The sequence below is a fragment of the Manacus candei genome, unplaced genomic scaffold (assembly GCF_025592945.1).
Source record: "Manacus candei isolate 608988 ecotype Guabito, Panama unplaced genomic scaffold, ASM2559294v1 h1tg000063l, whole genome shotgun sequence".
NCBI classification, from domain to species: domain Eukaryota; kingdom Metazoa; phylum Chordata; class Aves; order Passeriformes; family Pipridae; genus Manacus; species Manacus candei.
The window spans coordinates 2,301,482-2,326,834 of NW_026138111.1; the positions used below are offsets into that span (position 1 = coordinate 2,301,482).

The 25,353-nt window shown below is 40.1% G+C and overlaps 3 protein-coding genes across 11 annotated transcripts in view; 1 reads left to right on the forward strand and 2 right to left on the reverse strand.

Annotated features, from left to right (window-relative positions):
- Positions 1-52: 52 nt before the first annotated feature.
- On the forward strand, positions 53-9,607 carry RINT1 (RAD50 interactor 1). The gene is made up of 14 exons (XM_051805126.1): positions 53-343; positions 1,388-1,583; positions 1,747-1,988; positions 2,159-2,332; positions 2,414-2,563; positions 3,708-3,864; positions 4,455-4,565; positions 4,755-4,980; positions 5,568-5,705; positions 6,341-6,540; positions 7,490-7,704; positions 8,363-8,543; positions 8,626-8,744; positions 9,372-9,607. The coding sequence occupies exons 2-14, from the start codon at positions 1,407-1,409 to the stop codon at positions 9,583-9,585; spliced, it is 2,304 nt and encodes a 767-aa protein (XP_051661086.1). The 5' UTR covers positions 53-343; positions 1,388-1,406; the 3' UTR covers positions 9,586-9,607.
- A 384-nt stretch (positions 9,608-9,991) lies between these two features.
- Positions 9,992-11,741, reverse strand: EFCAB10 (EF-hand calcium binding domain 10). The gene is made up of 4 exons (XM_051805160.1): positions 11,433-11,741; positions 11,175-11,339; positions 10,823-10,907; positions 9,992-10,396 (listed from the first exon to the last, which is right to left on the reverse strand). The coding sequence occupies exons 1-4, from the start codon at positions 11,530-11,532 to the stop codon at positions 10,360-10,362; spliced, it is 387 nt and encodes a 128-aa protein (XP_051661120.1). The 5' UTR covers positions 11,533-11,741; the 3' UTR covers positions 9,992-10,359.
- A 6,499-nt stretch (positions 11,742-18,240) lies between these two features.
- Positions 18,241-25,353, reverse strand: part of ATXN7L1 (ataxin 7 like 1) — a 115,963-nt gene continuing 108,850 nt past the window's right edge. For 8 of the 9 annotated variants that reach the window (XM_051805115.1, XM_051805113.1, XM_051805119.1 and 5 more), the window contains 2 exons: positions 24,092-24,166; positions 18,241-20,886 (listed from right to left, as the gene is read on the reverse strand). In XM_051805115.1, the coding sequence (XP_051661075.1) occupies positions 20,845-20,886; positions 24,092-24,166 (117 nt within the window). In that variant the 3' untranslated portion in view covers positions 18,241-20,844. Of the gene's footprint in view, positions 21,340-24,091; positions 24,167-25,353 lie in introns of all 9 variants that reach the window. The other variant, XM_051805114.1, reaches the window with a different exon arrangement.

Sequence of the window (25,353 nt, forward strand, 5' to 3'; positions counted from 1 at the left end):
TCCCTCGGGCGCGCGGCCGCGCCTGCGCACCGGCACCGCGCGGCGCTGACGCGGCGGGGGCGGCGCCGCGGCCGCGGGGACCCGGTGAGGGGCGAGGGGGTGAGGGACCCCCGGGCTGAGGCACCCCCGGGCTGAGGCACCCTCGGCTCTGCTCGCCCTGCGGCACCCCCGGCTGGCCCTGCGGCATCACCGCTTGTCCTGGCCCTGCGGCACCGGCCTGCGAGGGGAGGCGGCGCCCCGGGGCCCGGCGCCCGCGGCGGGGGAGGAAGGGCTCGCCGACTCGTAGCCCGGAGCCCGCGGAGCCCTCGGTCGATCCTTGGAACGGCCCGGCCCTCTGGCCAAGGTGGGTGCACAGCCGCGGGCCTCAGCGGGGAGGGAGTGGGAGGGATGCTCCCAGCGTCCTGTTCCTCTCTCCTGTATCCCTGTCCTTTCCTCTAGTAAGAAGAGAGCGCCCTCGGTTAGTTGTTTTCTGCGGTATTTTTTTAATTGCTGCAATCAATGCTCTGTTTTCTTTATTCACTTCTTCCTCAGCAGCACCCGTGGTCTCCCAGTTTGTCCTTGCTGGTGCTCTCTATTACCTCTAACTCTGGCTCATCAACTGCACATCAACTTTCCTGTTGTCAGTTAAATAGAGTTCGTAGCTTAATTAAAGCCTCAATTAAAGCAGATGAAGTGCAAATGTATAGATTTTATTTTTAAATACTGTTTTGGAAGTGATACTAAAAAGCAGAGAATTGGACTAGCCAAACACTCATCACTGTTGCATTTGAGAGGATGATCACGCACAGTGGAACAATGTCAGGTTTTCTCTGGATGGTGCCAAATGTGTAGATCATAAGTGCCTCTTATGTTATACTGTGTGGGTTTTTTTAATAAATATTTGTTATGCTTTTACTTTCCAGATCATTGTAAGACCCGCATGGACACTTTGCTAATAATATGTCAGTCATCAGTTGATATCTTTGAAACATCCTAAACGGTGTGAAAGGGTAGAGCAGAATGTTATCTTCCTTTGTATTTAAAAAAAAAAAAAAAAACATTTTCCCGGTGCTTTTCGTTAGGTTTTCTATATTATATATGTGGGAACTACATGTATATTGAATTATTTTTAATATATTTTACACTTTTGAGGATGAAAGAAATTAACAGGCATAGTTCTCTTCAGTAATTGATGTATAATAACTCACTGATTGCCTTGTGTGAGCAAGGTTTTATCAGATCTCAGTTAAGACTTAAGCCAGCAAATTATAGCACTTAAAGCAGTATATTTTGTGAATTTCTTACTTAAGTTTCAGGTTAAATTGAACCATCCAGCTGAGTTTTCTGTCCTCAGTAGATCAATATTTGTTTGTGCTCAGTGGTGGCTAATTAGAGATTGTATACTCAGTATTGCAGAGAAGGAAAACATGGCAAGCGTTGCTGTTAGAAAGAAAGAAGCCACTAGAGATCTAGATCATTGTGATATCCCTTACTATGTTTCTGAATTTGTGGAAAGAGAAGTTGGAAATGACTATGATTCCCTGAGGAACCTAGACAACCTGATTGATAAGCTATCTGAAAACAAAAAGCAGTTAGAAGAACAGGTAAGCATCTTTCTTTTTAATTTTTTTCTTCTTCTGAATATGCTGATGACTCATGATTGATTACATATATTTAACTAAATGAAATGTGCTAGTATTTCAGATGGTACTACTCTGCACAGTGCAGTGTTTTTATGTCAGCCTTAATATTTCTCTGTGAATATAGGTACTTACAGTTTCATCAGAAGTCCCTAAAAGAATTCAGAATGCCTTAAAGAATGCAGAAGATTCTAAAAAGTCTCTGAGTCGGCTTCTAGAGGAAGAAACTCTTCTGTCTGATTTGATCAGTGCCCACTTACTGAAAGCTCAGCCATGGATGGAGGATCTTGGTGTACTGATCAGTCAGGTAGAAGAGATTGAGCGACACCTGGCCTATCTCAAATGGATTTCTCGAATAGAAGAGTTAAGGTAAAGTTTCTGAGTACTGTATATGTGTTCCAAGACTGGTAACCTAGTTTATCCCATCATTAAAATATTTTAGATTCAAGAAAGTTTTGTCTTTGTTTTTCAATATACAAGTTATTATTTTCTGTTATCTTTAATGAATATTTGGCCTTGACTTTTCTTGTATTTTACAGTGATAGCATCCAGCAATATCTGATGACCAACAATGTTCCAGAGGCAGCCAGTACTCTGGCATTCATGGCAGAACTGGATATTAAACTTCAGGAGTCATCTTGTTCTCATCTGCTTGAATTTGTGAGATCCACTGTTAAATTCTGGCATAAAATTCTTAAGGACAAACTGACGAGGTAAGAGAAGCAAGCACTGTGACTCCCTGGTCTTGGCCTGGTGCTGTGAGTTGGTCTTGAAGTGCTTGCTGTGTGTTGCAGTGACTTCGAGGAGGTGCTGACCCAGCTCCGCTGGCCCTTCGTGGGGCCGCCCCAGTCTCAGGCCTTTGGCCTTGCTGCTCCAGCCAACACTCCCGACGTGTATAGCAACTTGGAGATGCTGTTTTGTCAGCTGCTGAAGCTGCAAACCTCGTATCCTTTTAAACAGTTGTGGTGTACTTTGGTAAGAATAAACGTTAGAGGTGCGCATTCTCGAGGATAATTATTTAAAATGTTGTTCTCCCTAAAGACGGAAGGTAATTTGAATTTGCATGACTTTGTACTACCATTAGAATATTGTGGGGGGTTGTTTTGTCCTTTAGAAAGTGCCAAGCACCAGAGTTGCCCTTTTTCACAGTAGCAACATTTTAACTTCAAGTCGTCAGATCTAGTGATCTCATGGTAGGTGACAGTTCAGGTTTCATGAGGATCTGGTCTTACACACTCTGGTACAATTACACAATTTTACTTTAGTAAAAATAAATGGTGATACGTGTTTTATTTTACACAGTCCATTTCCTTTATAGCCTTATTTGAAATCAGCCTTAGTAACTTTAATATGTCCCACCCCAGAAGGAAAAGAGGGAAGACTAAAGATACGTGTCTTGGAAGGAGACTTTGCAAAAAGGGGAGACTACAGGAGGATTTTCATTGTGCAGCAATAGTAGTCTGCCTTTGTGGTTACTCAGAAGGCACTGCTGCTCATTCCATTCCTGGTTTTTGTGAATTAAATAAAGCACAGCTAACCATTTTTTGTGACTGTGGATGTTTTTTGTTTGTTTGTTTTTTGTTTTGTTTTTGTAATCATGGAGTGGGAAGCTGCAAGGCACTGCATACAACCCTGAGTTGGTAACAATTCTGGTTTGGCAGACTGGGTCACTTAAATCAGTTATGTGAAAATCATGTCTTGTATTTATTAATTCCAGGGGTCTTTATCCTCCTTTAACAAATATGAATAAGCATGTCTCTTGGATAACCACTGTGTTTGGTTCTGACAATGGTGGTTTGCTGTGTTCTTTCTTTTTAATTACATCTTTCCTAAATCAAACTGACTTAAGGGACTTGTATTGTCATTGAATAAATAATCCTTAGAGGCCTAAGTTATGTTAAATATTATATAAAGTGGAATGTTTTCAGTATCTTTGAGGAATTGTATTGATTTCATAATACTGCCTTCGGCCAGTGAGTTAGAACTAAGCAGTGTTGATTTTTATAAGCCCATTCTAAGCCCATTCTATTGAAATTATGATATTGGGAGAATAGCACACTTAAATTCATCCTTGACTGTCAAACTTAGAGATGAACTGTTAACCAAGCCTAAACAATTGCCAGAAAAGTACTCTCTACCCCCCTCACCACCCATTGTCCTTCCAATACAGATCATGCTGAATCCTCTTCAGAAAAGATTCAAGTATCATTTCACTGGAAATAAACAAACCAATGTTCTAAACAAGGTATGGGAGAAGGTGGTTTGATATTTCTAAATAGCTTTTTTTTGAACAACAGAGAGACTGCTGTATTTACATTGTATAGGTTTCACAGTTTTCTTTCTGAAATCAAGATTCTTCAAAACTGTGCAGTGCCTATATGTATGGACAGACATGGAGATAGCACCTGGAGACCTTTCAGAGGCACAGGCATTTTCTCTGGGCTAGATGATATTTTTCCTTTGACCGGATCCTTTTTGTTGTACTGAGAAATAAAGACCACACAGAAGAACAAGAGGAAGTATATGAAGCAGAAAAGAGGCTCTCCTCAGTGAGAAAGCTGTAGAGAAGGGAAAAATAAAAATGGAGCTTTTGTTTGAGAAGAAACAGAATATTTAGTACATTTAAGACAATGCAAATCCAGAAATATTTCTTTGATAATACTTTTATAAGAATCAGAGGTCGGTGAAACAGAATGAGAGACTTGTGTGACCTGAGATCAAGAGAAGGCAGGGGGAGAGAGTGATATTTTTAGAAATTTGTCCTAAGATACTAGTAGCACTTGAATAAATGATGTTTGGATGCATTTAATAGTTTGTTTTCTTTTTTTAAATAAGCCTGAGTGGTATTTAACGCAAGTACTTATGTGGATTGGAAATCATGCAAAGTTCCTTGATGACAAAATCCAGCCAATACTGGACAAGGTGGGATCTTCACTGAATGCTGGGGTAAGCACTGTCATGGTTTCATGTATGTGAATATCTAAGTCAGCTTCTGATAGATATTTGTGTGATCCCATTTCCACTGATTTCAGTATGGGGTGAGACTTCATCTAGTAGCAGTTTGTTGTGTACATGTTTGCACAGGTTAATACTTCCTATTTCTGACATTTTATTAACTTTCTTTTCTTTCAAAAGCTTGAATTCTCTCGTGCCCTAGTAATGCTGATTTTGGAGAAGTTGGCTGCTGATATTCCCTGCCTGTTGTATGATGATGCGCTCTTTTGTCACCTTGTGGATGAAGTACTTCTATTTGAGAGAGAGTTATACAGCGTTCATGGTTATCTCAGCAGCTTTCCCAGTTGCATGCATATTCTGTCAGAAGAATCCTGCTTCCAAAGGTGGCTAACAGTGGAAAAAAAATGTAAGACTTCCGATGGATTTTGTTGGCCTTTATATTGCACAGTCAGAAAGTACGTGTATAACTTGCACAACTGGCCTTCTCAAATAGCATAAATCACCTGGACAGGGCTACTACAGAAAACATTAGTATTTTTATACTCTGTGATTATTCTGAATAAAAATTGATTAGGCTCTAATAGTGCTTCTGTAGTTTGCAGGACTCTTGCCCCCTAAGCTGTATGGAATCAAGTGGGCTTATTTTTAGACAGATGTTATGTGTGTGCAGGCAAGGGTGAACTTTTAATTGATATAAGGGAAAGATATTGTTTTTGAGAAATGAGTAAGAAATATATTGGAAAGGAGCAAACCAACTACTAAAAATCCAAAGCAAACCCCCAGTCAACTCTGACATAGCTGCTAATGGCATTGTAAATACAGATACATTGAAACTGGTTTTGTATGAAGCCAGTTGCCAGTATTTTTTATAACCTGAAAATGCAAAATTTAACTTACTAGAGATAAGGCTTTTATGTTTATGTATTTTAGAGGGGCTTTTGTTAGAATCTTTTTAAAATGAAAAACTTAATTTACAAGTTTTGTGCATCTCAGTTGCTCTTCAGAAAATGGACTCTATGCTTTCATCAGAGGCTGCATGGATATCACAGTACAAAGATATCACTGATGTAGATGAAATGAAAGTTCCAGACTGTGCTGAAACTTTTATGACTCTCTTGTTAGTTATAACAGGTAATTATATCTATGGGCATTGCTGTTGTTTTAATGAATAGTAAAAAAACCTTCACCTAACAGATTTCTTTACTAAATATTCATTGTCAGCAGTAGTCACCAAATAATGTTGCAAAGTTGTGATGTTTGCAGCTTATAAAAGCTTCCTGTTTGTTTTGTATTTTGGACACTAACACACACAAATAATCTTGAGCTAGTGACAAGTTTGCAAAATAATAATTAAAAATACACATACATTTACTTGACAGAAGATAATTTGTTGCAATGCAGTAATAAATCAGACTGTTCCTTTTCAATCTGTGACAGTTTAGAAGCTATTAAGTAACACCTGCTTTTTTGGAAGAGAACATAAGATCAAGTATGTTTTCGGGATATATATATTCAGTGGCTTTGTCGTCTTCTGTGTGAGGAGGCTTTAGGGGCCATGCTGGAGGGTGCAGTATAGCCACACATTGCTCGTTTCTTGCCATGTTTAGCTTTTGCATGAGTAGTTTCCCTGAGACTGTTGAAATGTCATTATTTTTAAATACTGTATAATGTTCTCACAGGCGTAAGGTGGTGCAGTAACATGACTTGATATTTCTTTTTTCAGTGTTGGAAAACCTAAAAGCATTTTTTTGTTAATGTCTTTCCAGACAGGTATAAGAATCTTCCAACAGCTTCCAGAAAACTTCAGTTCCTGGGCCTACAGAAGGAGTTAGTTGATGATTTCAGGATACGATTAACTCAAGTGATGAAGGAAGAGACCAGAGCTTCCTTAGGATTCCGATACTGTGCAATCCTTAATGCTGTTAACTATATAGCAACAGTGTTGGCAGACTGGGCTGACAATGTAGTAAGTAATTGTTCTACTAGAAAAAAACCCACTAAAGATAGGCTTTGGATGTTTATTTCATAACAAACACTTTTTTTCAGTACTGTTTTAAGTGTATTCAGAAGATTTAATTACAGAAAAAATAGAATGAGATGTAAATTCAGATTTAATAGAAGATGTATAAACAAGGACAGATTATTGTTTGAGATCTAAGCTGTGTTAATTATAAACTTCCTAGGGAAATGCAAAGCAAGCCTGAGGAATGGAATAATCCAACAAAACAAAAAAAAAAGTAGTCTCCTTTACATGCCTTTTTATTGTAAAAGACTCTTGAGTTTGGAGATCTCTGAACCACTATTAACAGCCCCTGATGTGGGAGTGTAGGCAGTAGCCTCCAAATTCTTTTTGTCTTCACAGGAAGCTGTGGCTCTAGCAAGGGATAATCTTGACTTGATAGGACTGCAGCCTTCATGTGTATAACTGCATCTGCTACAGTGTCTTGATCTGCTTAAAAGCAAACCAAAATGTGGTAACCGTTGTTGGTTACCACAATGTCACATTAAATGGACTCAGTCCGTTTTCTTGCTGTTGTCAGCACAGCAAACTTATGATTTAATTAAAGTTTACTTTTGCAAATGTTAAAAAGTTCAAGGTATTTTTTTATAGCATTCTGCATCAATCTTAAAACATCTTTTTAGTTTTTCTCTAGATCTGTTCCCATTACCTATCTGCTGTTGTATCTGGGAGCCATATCAATTCCATTGCTAGAATTAAACCACTATGATTTGTTTTTCACTAAATCAGGACCACAGGGAAATATAAGAAAGTGGTTTTAAAATCTTAAATTTTTAAGTTTATAAATGTGCCAGAAGAGTGTTTTCTAGAACTGTGCCTATCGAAGTGCCAATGAAAAGTTCAAATGGCAAGATTACTTTTTTATAGTGTTCCTCCCTGGTTTTTGTTTGCCTAGTTCTTCCTGCAGCTCCAGCAGGCCGAGCTGGAGGTCCGTGCAGAGAGTGATGCTGTCAGCCAGCTCCAGCTGGGGCATTTGGCATCCATGGAGAGCTCTGTCTTTGACGAGATGATCACCCTCCTGGAGCGCCTGAAGCACGACATGCTGACCCGCCAAGTCGATCATGTCTTCAGGGAGGTCAAAGATGCTGCAAAGCTGTACAAAAAAGAGAGGTGTTTGTCTGTTTAATCTCTTCCCATGTTACAGTATTATTTCCTGTTAAAAATACTGAGGTAAATAAAGGCAGGAATAGATAATAGGTAGAATTTTTTTTTCCTGAGTAGGAATGCTGCAGAGTAGTAAGTTTTGAAAAATTCTATTAATACTTACCTTAGAACTATTTTCATGTTATGTTTTCTAAAGTAGTTCCACAATTAGTGGGTGCATTATCTTAAGAACCAAAGGAAGAATTCTGGATCACTCTAGTTTGGACAAGAATAATTTTATACATTGTGGTGTTAAAGATTTTATGCAAAATGGCCTGTAATGACTGTTCCGTCTTCACAGTCCCATAGAGCTTCTTGAATATTTCCTACAGAGTAGAATTTCTGAAGTACTTCATGAAAGGAATAGAATTTAATGATTTCCAGATTAGATGGGGTTTCCTGGAGTGACATGTTCAGAGATTTATAACTAAAGCATGAGTTTAATATTAAATGAAATTCAAACATAGCATTAGACTGATAACTTGTAGATTAGAAATGGAAAGGAGAACTGTCTCTGAACCATTGTAAATGGGTAAGATTTTTTTTTTAAAGGATAATTTTAACTTCAGTTGTTGTAGTATGAATAATTTCATTATAATGACTTGAGTGCAATGGTTTCTTTCAGGTGGTTGTCTTTACCATCTCAGGCAGAGCAAGCAGTGATGTCTTTGTCGAGCACAGCCTGCCCCATGTTGCAGACCCTGCGGGACCGTTTGCTGCAACTGGAACAGCAGCTCTGTCACTCACTGTTCAAAATCTTCTGGCAAATGCTTGCAGAGAAAGTGGATCTATACATTTATCAGGAGGTAGGTATCAATGTGACCTGTGCAGTACCATGTAGTATCAGTGACTGGCTTAAACAGCAAATGCACCTCTTTGTGTTTGTAGATAATTATGGCAAATCATTTCAATGAAGGAGGAGCAGCACAACTTCAGTTTGACATGAGTAGAAATTTGTTCCCTTTATTTTCACACTACTGCAAGAGGCCAGAAAACTACTTCAAGCAGTAAGTAGGCTGTTTCTGATCTACTGGTATTTCAGAAGTGAGTGTCCAGATAACACGCGTGTTTTACGTAAGACCAAGATTTTTTCACAGTTAGTTTTGATCCACACTTAAAATGTGTGGATTGTTTATGCCTTTGATGTTTTCAACTAGGAAAGTTTTTACTCTGAAGCATGTACTCAGCAACAGATTGTGATGTGTTCTGGGGTATTCTGTGCAGTAAGGATGTCTAGATACATTAACCTATGGAAGGAATATTAACTAGCACAGACTAGTGAAATGGGGGCCAAAGAAACTAATCAAAGATACAGTTACAACACAATAAACTTTACTGTTCGAAGAAAGACTAGTTTAAAATATGTTCCTGCTGAGAACTGCCTTGTGTAGCAGTCTAGTTGCTGTCATGGATGAGAATCTACTACCTCATTTGTGATTAGTCTTTTTTTACACAGCCCACAGTCTTCTGAAGAGTCCAGCATCAAACTCTTAGGCTAACTGGGGCAGAAATCTTAATATTTTTAAACCAACATGGAGCATGGAAGTTTTTGTTACACTTCAATTTGTGCACACAGTGATTATCTTATGTTATATTAATCTGCTTATATTGATCCATGTAACTTTTTCCTCTAGCATAAAAGAAGCCTGCATTATCCTGAATCTGAATGTTGGCTCTGCCTTACTTCTGAAAGATGTCCTACAATCAGCCTCAGAAAATGAAACTTTAAATCCAAGCCAGCCCTCTGCAACAGCAGCACTAAATGAACTTGGAGTTTATAAACTGGGTCAAAAGGATGTTGAGATTCTTCTCAATTTGAGAGCTAATTGGCCAAATACAGGAAAATAAAGACTTACTCAGCAATGGTTAATATCTTGGTGTAGATTACTTATCCCAAACAAAACCAAAGCAAATATTTTTTAATATACTTGTGTCATTTTTTTCAATTCTGTATGCTGAACAACTGTTTTAATCTGATCTTATGCTTTATTCTATACATTTTTTAAAAAGAATTCAAAGAAGGAGGGAGTAAGTCACTTCGTTTTTTTCATTCATACTAATTAATTTTTTTTTCTGTATGAGAGTCTCTCCTAATTTTTTAAAAAGTTTCTCCTTAAAAATTGCATAAATAGTGTGTGGCAAGTTTAAAAACAGCACTTTACTTGGAGGTGCTGCCTACCTTTACCTGTGGACATTTATTGTAACTTGTTGAAGTTGCTTTTTCCTTAAAAAAACCCAAAACACAGCACAAGACCCCAGAACAATTTAATTTTATTCAGTGGTAATGAGCCAGCTGGTAACAATCCTGTACTGTAAGCTGCAAGCTGAAGGAGGAAACTCCAAACCACTATTTTAGTTACGTAAGAGATCTCTTTTTTTTTTTTGCTTTTTAAACCATCTAACTGTCTTAACAAAAGCAATTCTCAAACAATATCCCTCCAGTGCCTCGTAGACATGAACAAGTTCTTGTCATTTGTCCTTTTCAGCTGATTGCTCATCTGAAGCAGGGGGGGAGACAAGAAAAAGAATGCTGCTTAAAATCAGCTATCCACAGCTGCCAAGCCAGAAGAAAAACTGAGGAAGATGCCTAGTTTTTGTATATATTGCAGACCACTGCTCAAACTAATACACAGCCCAGCTCTCCAGCATCCTTTTCTTCCTAAGGCAGAAAAAGAAAACCTCTAGTTAGATAACAGTGTGGATAATTAGTTCATTACCTTTCAGTGACTGCAACAGTTACCAAAAATTGTCCCTACAACTCTACCTCGACTGTGAGAAATTATTAAAACTTGAGCTTATTTAATCTACAGCTGTAGTACCACCCCTGGCAAAGAAGACAACAGTGCCTCACTGTTTCACATTTCTAGATGAGTATTGGAACACCCTGGGCTGCCCGATGAGAGGGGCAGGTAAGGTGAGGGGTCTCCTGGAAGAAGATACTGAAAGTGAGCTGGTAGAGGAAAACGGAGTTTGGTTCATCTTATAGCAAGCCAAGCATGGTCAGGCAGTAACTGACCTTGTAAAATCTCAGATATCTCCTATGTGTATCCTCCCCTCCAAAAAAACAACTTTCAATTAAACTTACACTCCTTCCTTGAATACCTCCAGTGTGATATTTTCATCATCTCCAACTTCCAGATCCTCAGTGCTCAGTCCCAAAGTTTTAAGAGCTAAAGTTAAGGAAAGAAAATGTCCTATGTGAGTTTTTGAAAGATGGATTTAACATCTTCACGTGGCCTAGATCGAATAGAAGGCAAACATGTAATTTCACGTGTAATTTTTTTTAACTTCCCACGTCCAAGGTTGTGCCTGGGCAGGTGTGCGGGTAATTCTTAAGTATACAGATGTGTAACTCTGAAACTATTGTATTACTTCTGTGCAAACAAACGCCCAGCCCCGCGCAGCCTGGTGTGAGCTGCGGTTCGGGGGGGACGCACCTTCCCTGTACTGCACGGGCGTGATGTGGCCCTGGCCCAGCACATCCAGCAGGCCGAACATGGCCTCCACGTTGGCCTCGTCCATCAGGTCCGGGTACTCCCCCTCGGCCCGCCTGCCAGCCTTCACCCTTTCCAGCGCCTGGATCAGGAACTCGCGTGGCTTTTCTGCAACCAAGTCAGACCGGGGCCCTCAGCCGGGGCGCTCAGGCCGCGCCGCCCCGCTCGCCCCGCTCCCTCCCCCGCGGGTCGGAGCCGCACCGGGGCGGTGGAAGAGCAGCAGCGCTCCGAGGTGCTGCAGCAGCTCGGGCAGCCGGTGCCGCCGCAGGTACTCTCGGCTCTGCTCCTCGCCCGCCGCCATCCCGCGGGGCCGGGACACGGCGTGAGGGGGCACCGGGCCCGGCGGGGCTGTGCGGGCTCGGGGCGGGCTCGGACGGGCAGAGGAGCTCCCACAGAACCGGGCCCGGGGCCGGCGCTCCCTCAGGCGGGCGCTCCCTCAGGCAGCTCCGGCCGCGGGGCGGGAGGCGGCTCCGCCGAGGCCGGCGGGAAGCAAACACTGGTGTTCCTGGATGTCGTCACGGTACCGCCGGAACAGACACTCCCCGCTGCCGAGGGGTGAGGGCTCCGCGGTTGCGTTAGTTCGTGAGGACAGCAAATTAGCGCGGTAGTTTTTTAATATGTACGGGGGTGTTCAGGGTCTGTTTGGTCTGGAGAAGACTGAGAGGGGATCTCGTCCATACATATAAATATCTCAAAGCTGGTGCCGAGAAGATCGTGCCAGACTCTTTTCGGTGGCGCCCAGCGACAGGACGAGGAGCAATGGCCATACACTGAAACACAAGAGTTCCATGAGGGAGAACTTCATTTCCTCGAGGATGGCAGAGCACTGAACAGGCTGCTCGGGAGGGTCATCGATTGTCCCTCTCTGGAGACAGTCCAAACCCACCTGGATGCGTTCCTGTGTCACCTGCTCCAGGTGACCCTACTTTGGCAGGGCTTGGACGGGATGATCTCCAGAGGTCCCTTTCAATCCTGACAATTCAAGAGTAAGAGGGTTACATTTAAAAATCATTACAGAGGCTTGCAGCACAGCCTGTGCAGAGAAGAGACATCATGGAAGCTCTTGATTGTACTAACCAGTGTGAATAGGAAAAAGATAATCAAGTGTCCAAAATCAAGCAAATCTACAATCTATAAGCATTTGCCATCAAATAAAACCAGATGATAAATGAGCGAATATTAAAGAATGGTATTTCTCTGAAAAGTCTAGCCCTATAAATACTTAATTATTTGCCAGAACTAAAACATCTCAAGACATTATAGAATTCACTTTTTATTTTCTTAGATAAACTGGGAGAAAGGCAGGATCCAAAACTGCAGAGATTGTACAGCCAAGCCTTGTTTGTATTCACTAGTATTTTAAACTGATTATGCTGCATGGTCTGAGTCTTGATTAGGGCTAGGGGAAGTGTAGGTTTCTAACAGTTACCTCCTATGACAGCTACCTGGCATTGATGGAAACTTCCTTTTCCTAGGGAATACATTTCATAGTTACTGAATCCATTCCTGCATTTGATTTTTCTGTGCCTTTCAACAGAGTTTGCAAAGCATTAGCAAATTTTTTTAATGAAAAAGAGCTATGAGAGAAAGTGCAGATTGAAGTGTGGAGAAGTACAAACAAGAAATTCAGCAGTGAATAAATAAAGACATGGAAAATATTTTCTTAAAATGAGAACCTAAGGATAGAAAGATTGACAGGAGAGGAAGGAGTGAGTGAAAGCCTGATTGGTAGGTAGGTAGGTCAGTGTTTGGGGTAGGGAAAACAGCATTTGGCAAAGGATGTTTCTCCTTTAGTAGTCAACAAAAATAACCAGTATGAAACACGTATGTTGAAGGCTGAAATTTTAAGAATAAACACAGGAATTACAGATTTAAGTGTGTTTCTCTGAGGAATGGTTCAAAAATATCACTAAGCAGAGCAAGCCCTGATTTAATTTACAACTAGAAATATATATATTTTAAATTCTATTTCACTGTTAAGGAAGCACAATTTATTGCCTTGAAAAAAATGTTCTGATAATGAATCATGTATTTATTATTTAAGTAATAAATTATTATCCTCAGTTCATATCATGATAGTATCAGCTATATATATGAATCCTAGAAGTATGAGACTTTAGGATAATTTTTCAGAAGCTCACATGGACTATTCTAACAGAAACTGAACTTTTGGTGACTGAGAAAAACAGGATTTGACAAACATTTGAGAGTATTCTGGTTCCATTATAGCGATGCTACTAAATGAATTTTAATAAAGAACTGAATGACCAAATTATCTTCATGTGTTTAAAATGTCCTGGTTATATAAATTGAATTTGTTTGAAAGACTTAATACCTGTTGTGACAGAAGCTGAGCCTTCTACAGAATATCATTAGTAATTTAGGCCTTTTATCTAATTTAATAGGACTAAATAGACTACCTGGAATCTTATGGGTTGTAATGAAGAGGAACAGGGACTGCAGGTCAGCTATGAAGCTGATTGCAGAACAAGCATTTGTCTTGCAGGGGAAAACAGGCAGATGGACATGTTCTTCCAAATGGGAGTGTCAGAAGACTGATGTCTGGGGCTGTGGGGAGAGAAGGAGCAATACAGATAGGAAAGGTCTGCCACATGCTTTCTGTGCACACAGCTGGTGAGAGCAGCTCCTTTAATGCTTTGCCTGCCTCTACTCCCCCTCGGCATGGACATCAGAAAGGACTCTGTGCTAGGGGCATAGGGTGAGCTGCAGGGGTTGGGTCCTGCCATTTCTGGAGCTGCTGTGGAACAGCTCCACTGCACCTTTCCTCTGTGTGTCCTCAAGGTGAGTTCCTTGCCAGGGGATTTTACACTATACATTTATAAAGGAAAGTGCTTGACTGCAGAAATAGTGAGCTTCTGGGTATTAATTATCTCAACAGCCAGAACCATTTTTTGGTCGTTTTTACTGCAGAATAATTTAGGTTGGAATGGTCCTTTGGAGGTCATGTGGTCCACCCCCTTCCCTCCTCAAATTGTGCTAATTTCAAAGATAGCTCGGGTTGTTCACAGACTTGTAAAGTTTTTACTATCTCCAGGATGGAGATTCCACAACATCGTTTGGTCCCTGTTCCAGTGCTCGACTACATGACAAAGACTTTTTGCCTTGTCTCTTCAGAGACAATGATCAGAATTCCCCTTGCTCTACCTTATCTCTGCTGCTTCTTGCCATTTTGTTCTGTACCATTAGAAGCGTCTGGCTCCATCCTTCCTACAGTCACACGTCTCGTAGCTGAAGGCAGCACTCAGATCCCTCTCTCCTTCTTAATCTTCTTCTTGTAACACGGAGCAAAACACTTTTTTTAAGCGTATCATTTTACTTGATATGCTCCAGCTACTGATCCTCCGTCAGCGCTCCACTTGGACTCACTTCAGTTCCCAGGCTGAGTCCTGCGCATCGCAGGCCCAAATCAGACACGGTTCTGCAGATTCAGTCTCACGAGTGCCAAAACAGGGGTGACAATCCATTCCCTCCAACTGCTGCCTGCGTTTGTAAGACATGTAGATAGCAGTCAGACTGCTGAAGCTCAGGCTGTGTAGCGTTCAGTTCCCTGACTGACTCATGTTCAGCTTGTCCACCAGCCCCTTTTTCTGCAGAGTTGCTTTCTTGCCAGTAAGCGCCCAGCTTGTTCCATGACATGGGGTTATGCCTCTCTCCCGTGTGTGGAGCTCTGTGTTTATCTTAGGTGAACCTACTGAGGTTCCTGCCAGCCTAATTTTCTAGCTTGTTGAGCTCCCTCTGAAGGACAGCCCTGGCCCTGCTGTATCTATCACCTCCCCGAAACCTCAACCCATCCCAATGCCTAGGATGGTAATGAAGCCCTTTGGCATTATCTGGCCCATTATTAACCCCTGAGGAATGTTACCAGTACCAACCAACAACCAGACTTCCAAGAGCCCATCTCACCCCTCTGAGCCCAGCTGCTGAGCTGATTTTCCAGCCACCTCATAGTTCCCACCAAACAAAATGTCTGTAGGAGACAAAGTCTGCTCTCCTAAATTCCAGGGTTGCAATTCAACTATTTATCTTCCTCACTTCCCTCGGAATCTTAAGCTTTGCTATCTTGTAGTTGCTGCTGCCAAGGCTGCCACCAGTGTCACTGTTCCCAGCAGCCCTTCCTGACGTGTGAGCAGCATGTCTAGCATAGCCCCACTTGGCTTGTTGAGCACTTCTGTCAGGAAATTGTCCTTGATGTACTACAGAAGGAGTCTGATCACTTGTGCCACCACCATGTTGCCACCCCAGTCCCCTCCACAAGAACAAGAGCCTGCAGTTGTCGGGCTAAGCTGTGAATGTTGGCTTTATTTTATTTTTTTTTTCAATCAACTGCAAAATAAAGACTAAACCTGCCATTGGAAAATATTGTACTAGGAAAAAATAAATATCAGGAATTAGAAAAATATTTCTTGTTTCTGAGTCAAGGAAAAGTAAAAATATGTCACAAAAAGGCTAGTTTAGTGTCAGGACACTTTGCTGTCTTACAGAACTGTCCACTTCCCACCTGGCTGAAAACCCAAGAAACTCATTTCCTAGAACTACAGTGGGACTCCTGCTGAAGGCAAGAAGTTACTTTATCAGGAGCCTGTATTCTTTGAGTATAGTAGATTTGTCTCTTTAAGTGTGGCTCTGAGCCCATAGTTCTTAAGACCACAGATGCTTTTATTCTAGCAGCATGTGTAGAACTTAAACCAAAAGGCCTTCACACCTGTGGCATTTTGTAAATATTCGTGTGAGACAATTTTTCTGCAAAACTACTCCTGTGGTGTCATATCAACCATGTTGGCAACTGCTCCAAGTTAATCAAATCTAGATTCAATTTCAGAGGTAAATCTGCCAGGTTTGGGAAACCTGCAAAGGGCACAGCTGGATGTTTTGCACCATCTCAACCCTGAGATGAGCTCAGCTGGTCAGAGCATGGTGCTAATAACACCAAGGTTGTGTGTTTGATCCCTGCATGGGCCACTCACTTAAGAGTTGGACTCGATGTTCCTTGTGGGTCCCTTCCAACTCAGAATATTCTGTGACTCTGTGATCCCAAATCCCTACTCGTGTCCTTACCGGCAAATCAGGTTCTCCTGGACCATGACTATTATTGCTGGCAAACTTCCCCTAAAGCTTCTCCTCTCCCTTCTGTAGGGAGAGCAGATCACAGACCAGAGCTAAATATTTCTGGGTCAGTCATACACAAGAGAAATCTTCCAAAAAAGAATCCAGCCTGTGTCATTCGTGGTGCTTTACAAAATGAGAACATGAGTACATGTCCCGTCTGCCATGGATGCTCCAGCTGGAGGGCAAACAGAGACCTGCTGCTGAATGATCAGCTTTAGGTTTCTTCTGCTAAGGAAAGTATCTTATAAAAGAGATCTGTGCTTGTTTTGAGAAGTCACTCAGAACTACTAGAAGTCCTCAAGGAGCAAACAGCATAAAAATTTGCATGAAATAAACATTCTTGTGTTCTGAAGTCTGAATCTGTTGTATGACTCTCCTCCAAATATTTCTGGAATCAGTATTTGGCATTTTTTCCAATTGTGAATCCTGACAGATTTGGAAGAATGAAACAGATACTAGATGAACACCGCAATGACTTTCTTCTAAAATAAATAGTTCTGTGGTAAAAACAGAAGCATAAAAACTAGAGTGCAATGAATAAAAAACTTACAGTGTGATCTGCCACCCTCTGAAACTGGTGTTATTTAGAGCATGTTCGAGAACGTGAGCAGGAGAGCAGTGCTACCAGCTACTTGGTGCATAACCGAAATAAAAGGAGGGGAAACCCCACTCCAAATAAGAGAACAACCTGCAAGAGTTAAAAACCTACTGATTCATATTTGGGAAATAAAGGCAGTGGTTTTCAACCTTTGCTGGCCATGGGCAATGATGGCAAGCAGCTAAGAACTCATGGTAGCAATATTCTCTTTTCTCAGCTATAGTTTTAATTTCTAATGGCTGCCAGAAGGGGTAAAGCATCTTACAAACAGTGTCACTCTTCAGCCATACATGGGGACAACTCGCATCAGATGGAACTTCACCATCTACTGTTATTCATGATGTTCATTTTTTCTATACTGGAGAAGATAAACTCAAGACTAAAACAAAAAAAGCTTTCAAAACAAGCAGCTCAGACCAAGGCACTAATTGTGCTAATTGTAGCTTTTGCGACAAGTATCAGAAGGTGCAAGACATTACACAAAAAGCTGTTTACCTAGAAGGTAAAATTTCCCTCCTTCGATTCCTGTTCCCTGTAATGCAGCCCAGCCTCCAACTCCTCTGCCAGTTCTGTGTGTGCACACAAAAATGCAGTTTTCAGTCCAAACTGCTTGCTTTCAAAAAAGATCATACTGTAATTGTGAGCATCTCCCCTAAAGTATCTCTGAGACAGTTTCCAGATACTTCAGGAAAGGAGCATAAAAATGTACATCTTCCCCAGATTTGCAGAAGAGGGTGGTTGCGGGAGAAAAAACCTGCAATCCTCTCTGCAGAGCTGTCGAGCCAATGAACAATTTAAGTCTCATTTGATCTGTAATTGGAACAGGCTTTACACAGAACAAGAATCTTAACGCCTAGATAAGAGCTGCATTTTTAGTATTAACAACGATAAAAAGGCTGGTTATAAATTTGTACTGCCCATTGAAGTGAGAATTCCTAAATCTAGCAGCTGTAACGAAGTTAATTCTTACACTGATAAGGAATGAGAAAATGCATTCAGCTAAGCAAAGGAATTTAAAAATGATTTATCAGTGCAAAAAACCTGAATAGCTGATCATTGCATGTGTCCTGACACAGAAATATTTTAGACATGAATGCCAAAAATAATCCCAAAGCAATTCAGCCTTGTACAGAAATGTGGGCAGATCTTTTGAACTACCCATGGAATTCTCAGAGCTGGGTATCTGCACAGTGTATTTCAGCCTCTAGGAAGAGAAAGGGCAGTCCTGCAATACACACCATTTTTGCTTTGCAAAGAGAAATAATGACAAACCCCATCTGTTTCTTACAAACATATAAATTATTTTATTTACAAAGCCATGTTACAAAAAAAAATAATAATAAAGCAAAAAACAAAAAATACAATCGCTCACTAGAGAATATCTCCAGGCCCGGTGTTGAACCATGGCAGTATCAATCAGATACATGTTTGTTCTGGTTTTCCTTTTTTAAACTGTAAGCCATAGAATTTACTATTTACACCTACTTTAGACATTTATTCTGCTTACAATTATCACAAGCATGGAATGAATTCTATTTGATACTGCTAATACATAAAGGTGCAGGACAAAGAATGAAAATACTTAGTGTTACAAAATATGGATTGTAGAAAAGAAATTGGCTGTACAAGTATGGCATTTTTTTTTTCTTAGAATGATTGGACATGCTTTCTTCAAAAGTCTTCTGGAAAAGGTTCTAAAATCTGTAGTAGGAAAGCACAATATAGCAGGTGCAAATTCATTTCTGTGCAACAACAGTTATTTAATATATCCCATGACTGACCAGCTATGCAAAACCCACAGAGTTTTGTTAAAGTGCCATGGGTCAACAGCATAACAAAATATAAGGTGTAAATAGAAAAATTTCTTTTTTTCTTCTTTTTTTTTTAAAACAATAGTTCACTGAGAATCAGCAATAATAGAATATGCTGTATAAACTATTCTCTACAAAGGTCGATCAGCACTATTTACAATTGTTACATCGATACAAAAGAAGGCATACAAGTTATCCAAGTCGCTTTTTATGGCTGACGGGCCTATGCATTGCGTATGTGTAACAACCAAAGCTTCTGAGCCTCTATTGCTGGAAACAAATCACAAGATTTTCAGGCAAATGGGGAAGAAAAAGAACTACTGAGTGAATGCTACACTAAGAATGCATTATAGGCTGGTCCAGTTTGTATCCATTTTTTTTTCCCAAACGTTTATTCCATGTCACTTTGCAGGCTAAAATTTTCGATACGTTTAATTAAGTAATGACTCTTTGATGATGAAAGAACACCACGGGATTTTTACTTCGTGCTTAACTTTCCTGAAATGCTGTCAGGTGTAAGCCAGTTGAAAACAAAATTTAAGCAGCATTCAAAGGACAGGCTCCATAATTCAGCTTTCCAATTAGAGGATGCATGGAAACAGCTAAAGCTTCCTAAAACTACAAAATTGCTCCTTCAGTCGCTGATTAGCATTAATTCTCAGAAGCAACCACTGAATCTCACAACCACTGTTTTCCCTCAACAACTAGAAATAGCAGTTCATTGATTACAGAGGATGACTTTGTTACTGAGATTTTTAAAATCCTGCAGTTTTATAACTCAAAATAAATTAAAAAAATCAACATAGTACTGCTCCTAAAACTGAACAAGACAAAAATTGTGCAAAAATAACAAAGATATGTACACATTTTTCAGTCTGAAGAAATGTACAATAAAAACATAATTCAAAGAACATTTTAAAAATATAAACATTGCTTAAACTTTCCTAAGTTTCATACTGTTTCTGAAACTATACCGGTCAGTTAGCTCTGAAGTATAGCAAAACATAAATTATTACAAAATTAACACTATAAAAATTTATTTTAAGAATATTTCTAAACTTTTTTTCAAAGGGTCTAGCCTTGTTTATAATTGCTTAAACATTTTTAGTCTTAAAATTTGCCTTAAGCCTTCTTTTTTTAAAAAAGAAAGTAGTAATAATCTCCCTATTTGCAGTCTCTCGCCTTTCCCCAAGATGTAAATAAACCAGCATATAAGTGCACTTTTAACACTGTAGAAATAAAAATTAACTCCTCTGTACTATTGTTCCAGTACCTAGTATTGGCTTCCTGATTATAAAATCTATATTTTATTAAAAAATTATTCAGTAATCCTATAAGAAACACTGTCAGTGCAATTCTATTAATGCAAGCCAATCTGCTCAACTCCTGTCCTTGCAAACCCAAACTGTTCACTGAAGTTATCAAGTGCTGTGTTCTTAAGGGTCTAGAAATCCCACGGGATGTGGGGATTTTACACGTTGAGCCCCTGATAACAGTAATTGCAGTTTGGTGCAAAACTCCGCTATGCATCGATCCAAGTATAGATTCCTTAAGAGCCTGATCCTGGAAGAGGCTGAACACTCAGAATTCCCACTGAAATTATTAAATGCTGTAGGTACAGAGCACCAGTCAGGATTAGTCCCTAAAGTTGCAGTGCCCCAGCTGTTTGTAAATTACTAAGAAATGCACTCAATTTTTATCCATAGGACAAGCTTAAATACAGAATTACTGTAATTTTTATTGAATGAAAAAATTTGGAGATCCTTTAAATAAATTCAAATTATGATCTGGATTTTTTTTTGGAATGTCCACTGTGTTCTGGTAAGGAAACAAAGGGAGCATTGCAACGCTAACAGCTTTAAAAGGCATGAAACATAACCAAGCAGAACGCACAGATCAGTGGCAAATACAAGTGGAAAAACTAAACAAATCACTATTACAGTTTTCTGTAAATTTAATTCTCTTTAAAACCACAAATTCATAAAAGGTTAAATCCATCTGCAGGACATAGAAAAGAAAAACCCTGTGGAGTAGGGCTGCTGAGAGCTAGAGATTATAGGCTGGTTCCTTTTCCTTGTTATGGAAGAGTCCTTATTCTACCAGTCCGGTTTGATGTCTTCTAAAAGAGAAACCAGAGCCAGGTTCAAAATCACACAATGTCTTTTGGTATAAAACACTTCAATAATGTCTGTGTCTGACAGTACTCAAAGCAGGAACTTATTTCAAGTCCCTGAACTAAATTTTCTCCCTGTTTACTGACTACATTAGACCTTTAAGAAAAGGAACTGCTTTGAATAAACAGCATATTTCCTTTTGGGACTGTCTGATTTTAATAAGCTTTGGTGAATCTCATGTTCATTAACTTGGTGTATCATTACAAATAAAGAGCAGCAATTAGACGACAACTCTGAAGAATCTTTTCCTCTACACAGCATGTTTTCATGCACAAGGAATCCTCACACAGCATACACGTTGTCACCTTCCCTTAATAAAATGATCTAGTTACTCAGTATTTAAAAACCACCGCATACTGAGGTCTTGAAGTGTTAACACTTTCAGGCACCTAAAAGCACTATGAAGACAAAAACACTTGATTAGTTAAAAACCTGGAACAAGGATAAAATCTGAAGAAAACAAACTTTTAATACATAGTTTATATTAGCACAAATAATTTGATTGTAAAACTACCATTCCATTAATGTTTGTTAAAAACCAAGTAGTTTTTGTAGAGAAAGGTAGTATTATTTCTACTAAAGCAACAATTGTTGGAAAAACAGGCATGCTTTTATGTATACAATCCCTTGTCAAGTCTCAAAGACATGCAGCAACATTCAAATTAAACATTAATTGAGAACAATCTGTCTTAGTTTAACCTGAGTTTAATGAGATGGGAGAGAACTGACGGGCCCACAACAGTTATCCTCACGGGAGCACCTGAGTGCACTTCAACACAGGGAGCAAATGACTGAAAGAAACTACTCCTTTGACATCAAAACAATGACAGGCCACCTTGAACTCACAACTCAATAATGAGAAACACCCAGTTATGGGTGGCAGGTGACTTTCCCAGCATTGCCTTATGTCCTCTCGGCTCCAACCGGCCGCCTTTGGAAGGCTTTCCCAGTCGGACTGCACGAGGCGGTCACAGGTGCACACATGACTGGGTTTACAGCCTAACACAACTTCCCAAATGCCACATTCTCACCCAGCCACTCGGCCTGGTGATGAGTTATGGACCCCCCTCCCTTCTCTTGAGAAACAACCACCTCCTCCTCCCTTTGGCTCCCCCTCTGCACCAGCAGACAGCCCCGGCAGGTCGCCTGGCCAGGGAACACACAGAGCCAGCCCAGAGGAACTGCTCCATATGCACATTTAGCTTGTCAGCTGCAACTCTGCTTCCAACTGCATTGTTAGAAGTCTGTTGTTGTGATGTATTCATGAAAACTTGCCTGATTTTTCCAAATATAAACCCCTGGTGTATAGCAAAGATTGTCTCTCCCTACAGACCTTGCTTCACTTGGACTCCCTGATTGTCATGGTTATAACAACACTAACATTAAAAACAAGACAGCTCATGTTCCCCAGTTATATCTTTACTGACACAGCATATACTGTAGATCCACTTATTGTTACCTAATTATTAACACCTTCATTATGAAATATTATAGCACAGTTTAAGATGGAAATTTTATTTAGAGAGTATTTCATTGCTAGATTGAAGATAAAAGCTGTCAACAAACCAGCTCAGATTTGAAAGTGACAAGCATTTATTAAATAGGGAATCATTATTCATGGTTCAAATACTAAAATCCTGTGTTAGTTAAAAAAAAGAAGGTCAATAACACTTAATATTAACTTGATTTTCTTTTGTGTTTGTACTCTGAGCTCCACATTCAACTACCAAACTGACAGAAACATATTTTTAAAAATAAAGAGTTTGTGAGGCTTAAAACAAGAAAACACTTCTATTTTTGATAAAGTTATGAAAACAGGCAGCTGAAGAGCTCTGCAATAGCCTCAGTTTACATAAGGCTGCCACAAAATTAATGTTTTGTACTCTTAGTTTTTCCCCATGGGATCTAGGCAACAGATCCCAACAAGTTCTGCTCCCGGGTAGTGTGTATATTATACTAACACAGGAGCAGGAGGTTAAAGCAAAAACAGTTTTATCCCAAGTTTGTCAGTGGCAGCTGGACGACAGTGTCTCACATAGGAAAATGCCAACCCCTAGTTAAAGTATGAAGAAAGTTTCCACTTTTTTCTCTTCAGAGTATTTCTTTCATACATATACTGCTTTGAGAGAAAAAAAAATACTGTTTGGCAGTTCATCTCAAGATATGAGTGATTCAGAGTATTTTTAATTGGGATACAGTGATGGGTTATCATTATTACAATCATTATCGTTCTTTTGCTGTGTCTACACAGCAGAAACTAAACAGCACAACCATTTGGAATAACTACTTCTGTATAATTTAGCCAAAATATGTAACAGAATTCTAAAACACTGACTGGTTGTATACAAAAATCTTCTGGACACCTTGCTGAGCTGGGAAACCTTTTCATACTAAGGAACTTGATAATGAATTCTTGATAAAGTACTCAACTTGGAGAGTCAAGTTTTATTAAAACAAATAAACTAGTGTATCAGTTCTCCAGACAGATGAGGGTTGGAGCATGGGTCAAGCACCTGTTCTCACAAAAAAGCTGAGTTACAGCATTTATTATCATTACCCAACTCATAGCCTGTGTGATAAACAGGTAAGGTGGGAGTGCTCAGGATTTCTCACAGTCTAGGAAGGACTAAGATTACACATGGGTTAGGTATGCTTTCAGATTAGTTTCTCTGAATAGTCAAGTGCCCTGTCTTCTGTGTCCTGTTTCTGTCCTCCCTTTGCTGCTTCATTTCCGGCCTATTTTCAAACCTTGCCCCTCCTATGCCAGTCTGGGGACTCTGCTGAGCCACCTCGCTCAGCAAGAGAAGCTGGACAGAAAAACCACATCAGCTCAGCTGAACCCTGCACAGAGAGCTGTTGCTGCTGCTGCTGAGCTTGTGTCACCAAAGCAACAGCCAGGGAGCACATGAGCCAACCTGAGGTGTAGTGCAGGTGGTGAAAAACAAGCAGAAAATTTGTAATTCATAAATCTCAGAGGGGAAAATAGCTGGAAAAATTACACGAGAGGAGAAATCTAATATTAGTTCACCAAAAGACAGCTTCTGTAAAGAACTGTATTCATAAAGAAATTGTATTTTAAGATTTTACAGTATAAAATATTTCAAAACCTCTTACAGACTACTTAAGTACACTGTTTATAAAGCAACTTACTTGTCTGTTGTGTACTGGGTTTGATGTACTCGAAGGACTGGATTGTGACAAAGCTACACTGCTATTTTTTCCAATCTGAAAGACATTAATTGAGCAGTATTGAGAGGCATATTTGTCAGCTGAATGCGGATGCTGGTGATGGCCTTCCCTTTCGTCTGTAACATGGCACTAATTGCTTTGCATTTTGAACACTGGTATTTTGTTATTGCAAAAGATACACTTCAGATAGAATCATCATTAACTCTCAGAGCCTGTATACCTTAAATAAAGTCTTAAAAGGAACATAAATGCTATTACAGTTCAGAAAACAACATATAAGACAGTTGCCAAGGGAATACAGACTGTAAATTCCCACCTCTCTAGAATGAAACTTGTTTCTCTAGTGCCTGGAGTCACTTAGAGCAACTGGTCAGAGAGCACAGAGTGCTCGAGGTCACAGGCTCCTCCCCAGGGACCTTCCCCAGTCTTGGACAGTTTAAAGCAAGTGGCCAAGGACCAGAGCATGCCCTAAGTTATTCCATTTTCTTCCATACTGAATCTTCATTTATCGTTGCTCAATAAAGCAAATATTAACCAGAAGAACCAAACTCCAGAGATTCAAATTTGCAATTGTATCCATTCTCTGCAGCAGAGAATTTCCCTGGGAACGTGTGCTAATTGTAGTACACATACATACATTTAAAAAATACCTAGTTATAATATTGCAATACTCAACTGCATATTTCCATGTTTGAGAGATTACAGCGCTCTGCAAGAGCAACCTGTCAGGTTTTTCTACAATGACCCATAAACATGGTGTAGATATTTCTGTTGTGATACAGAAAGGGAGACAGCTGTTGAGTCAGAGGAGTAGTTCCTCAGGGGTTACAAGGCTGACAAAGATTAACCATGGACATCTGTCTGCAAATGGCAGATGACTGGAGTGTGAAGAGTTATTCACAAGGTCACTGCAGTTCAAGTAATGTCAACTTAAATCATTTGATGGAGAAGTAGCAAGGACCTGTCTTCTAAACAGTGAGAAATGCAGTAGCCAGTTTCTTACTGGCTCGGTGGGGCTGTGGCATTGCCTGGCAGGGCCTTCACAGCAGCAGCCTTCTCCTTCCCCTCCACAGCATCGTTTGTTACTTTGCCATTTCACATACAGAGTGAAAGGTAGCCCCTGTCTCCCTCTCCACATCTGCCCTTTCTCATACAGTAACTGTTTAAAACAGTGTTCTCTGTTCACATTCTGTCCAGAAGAAATGTTTAAAGATTTTATTTGC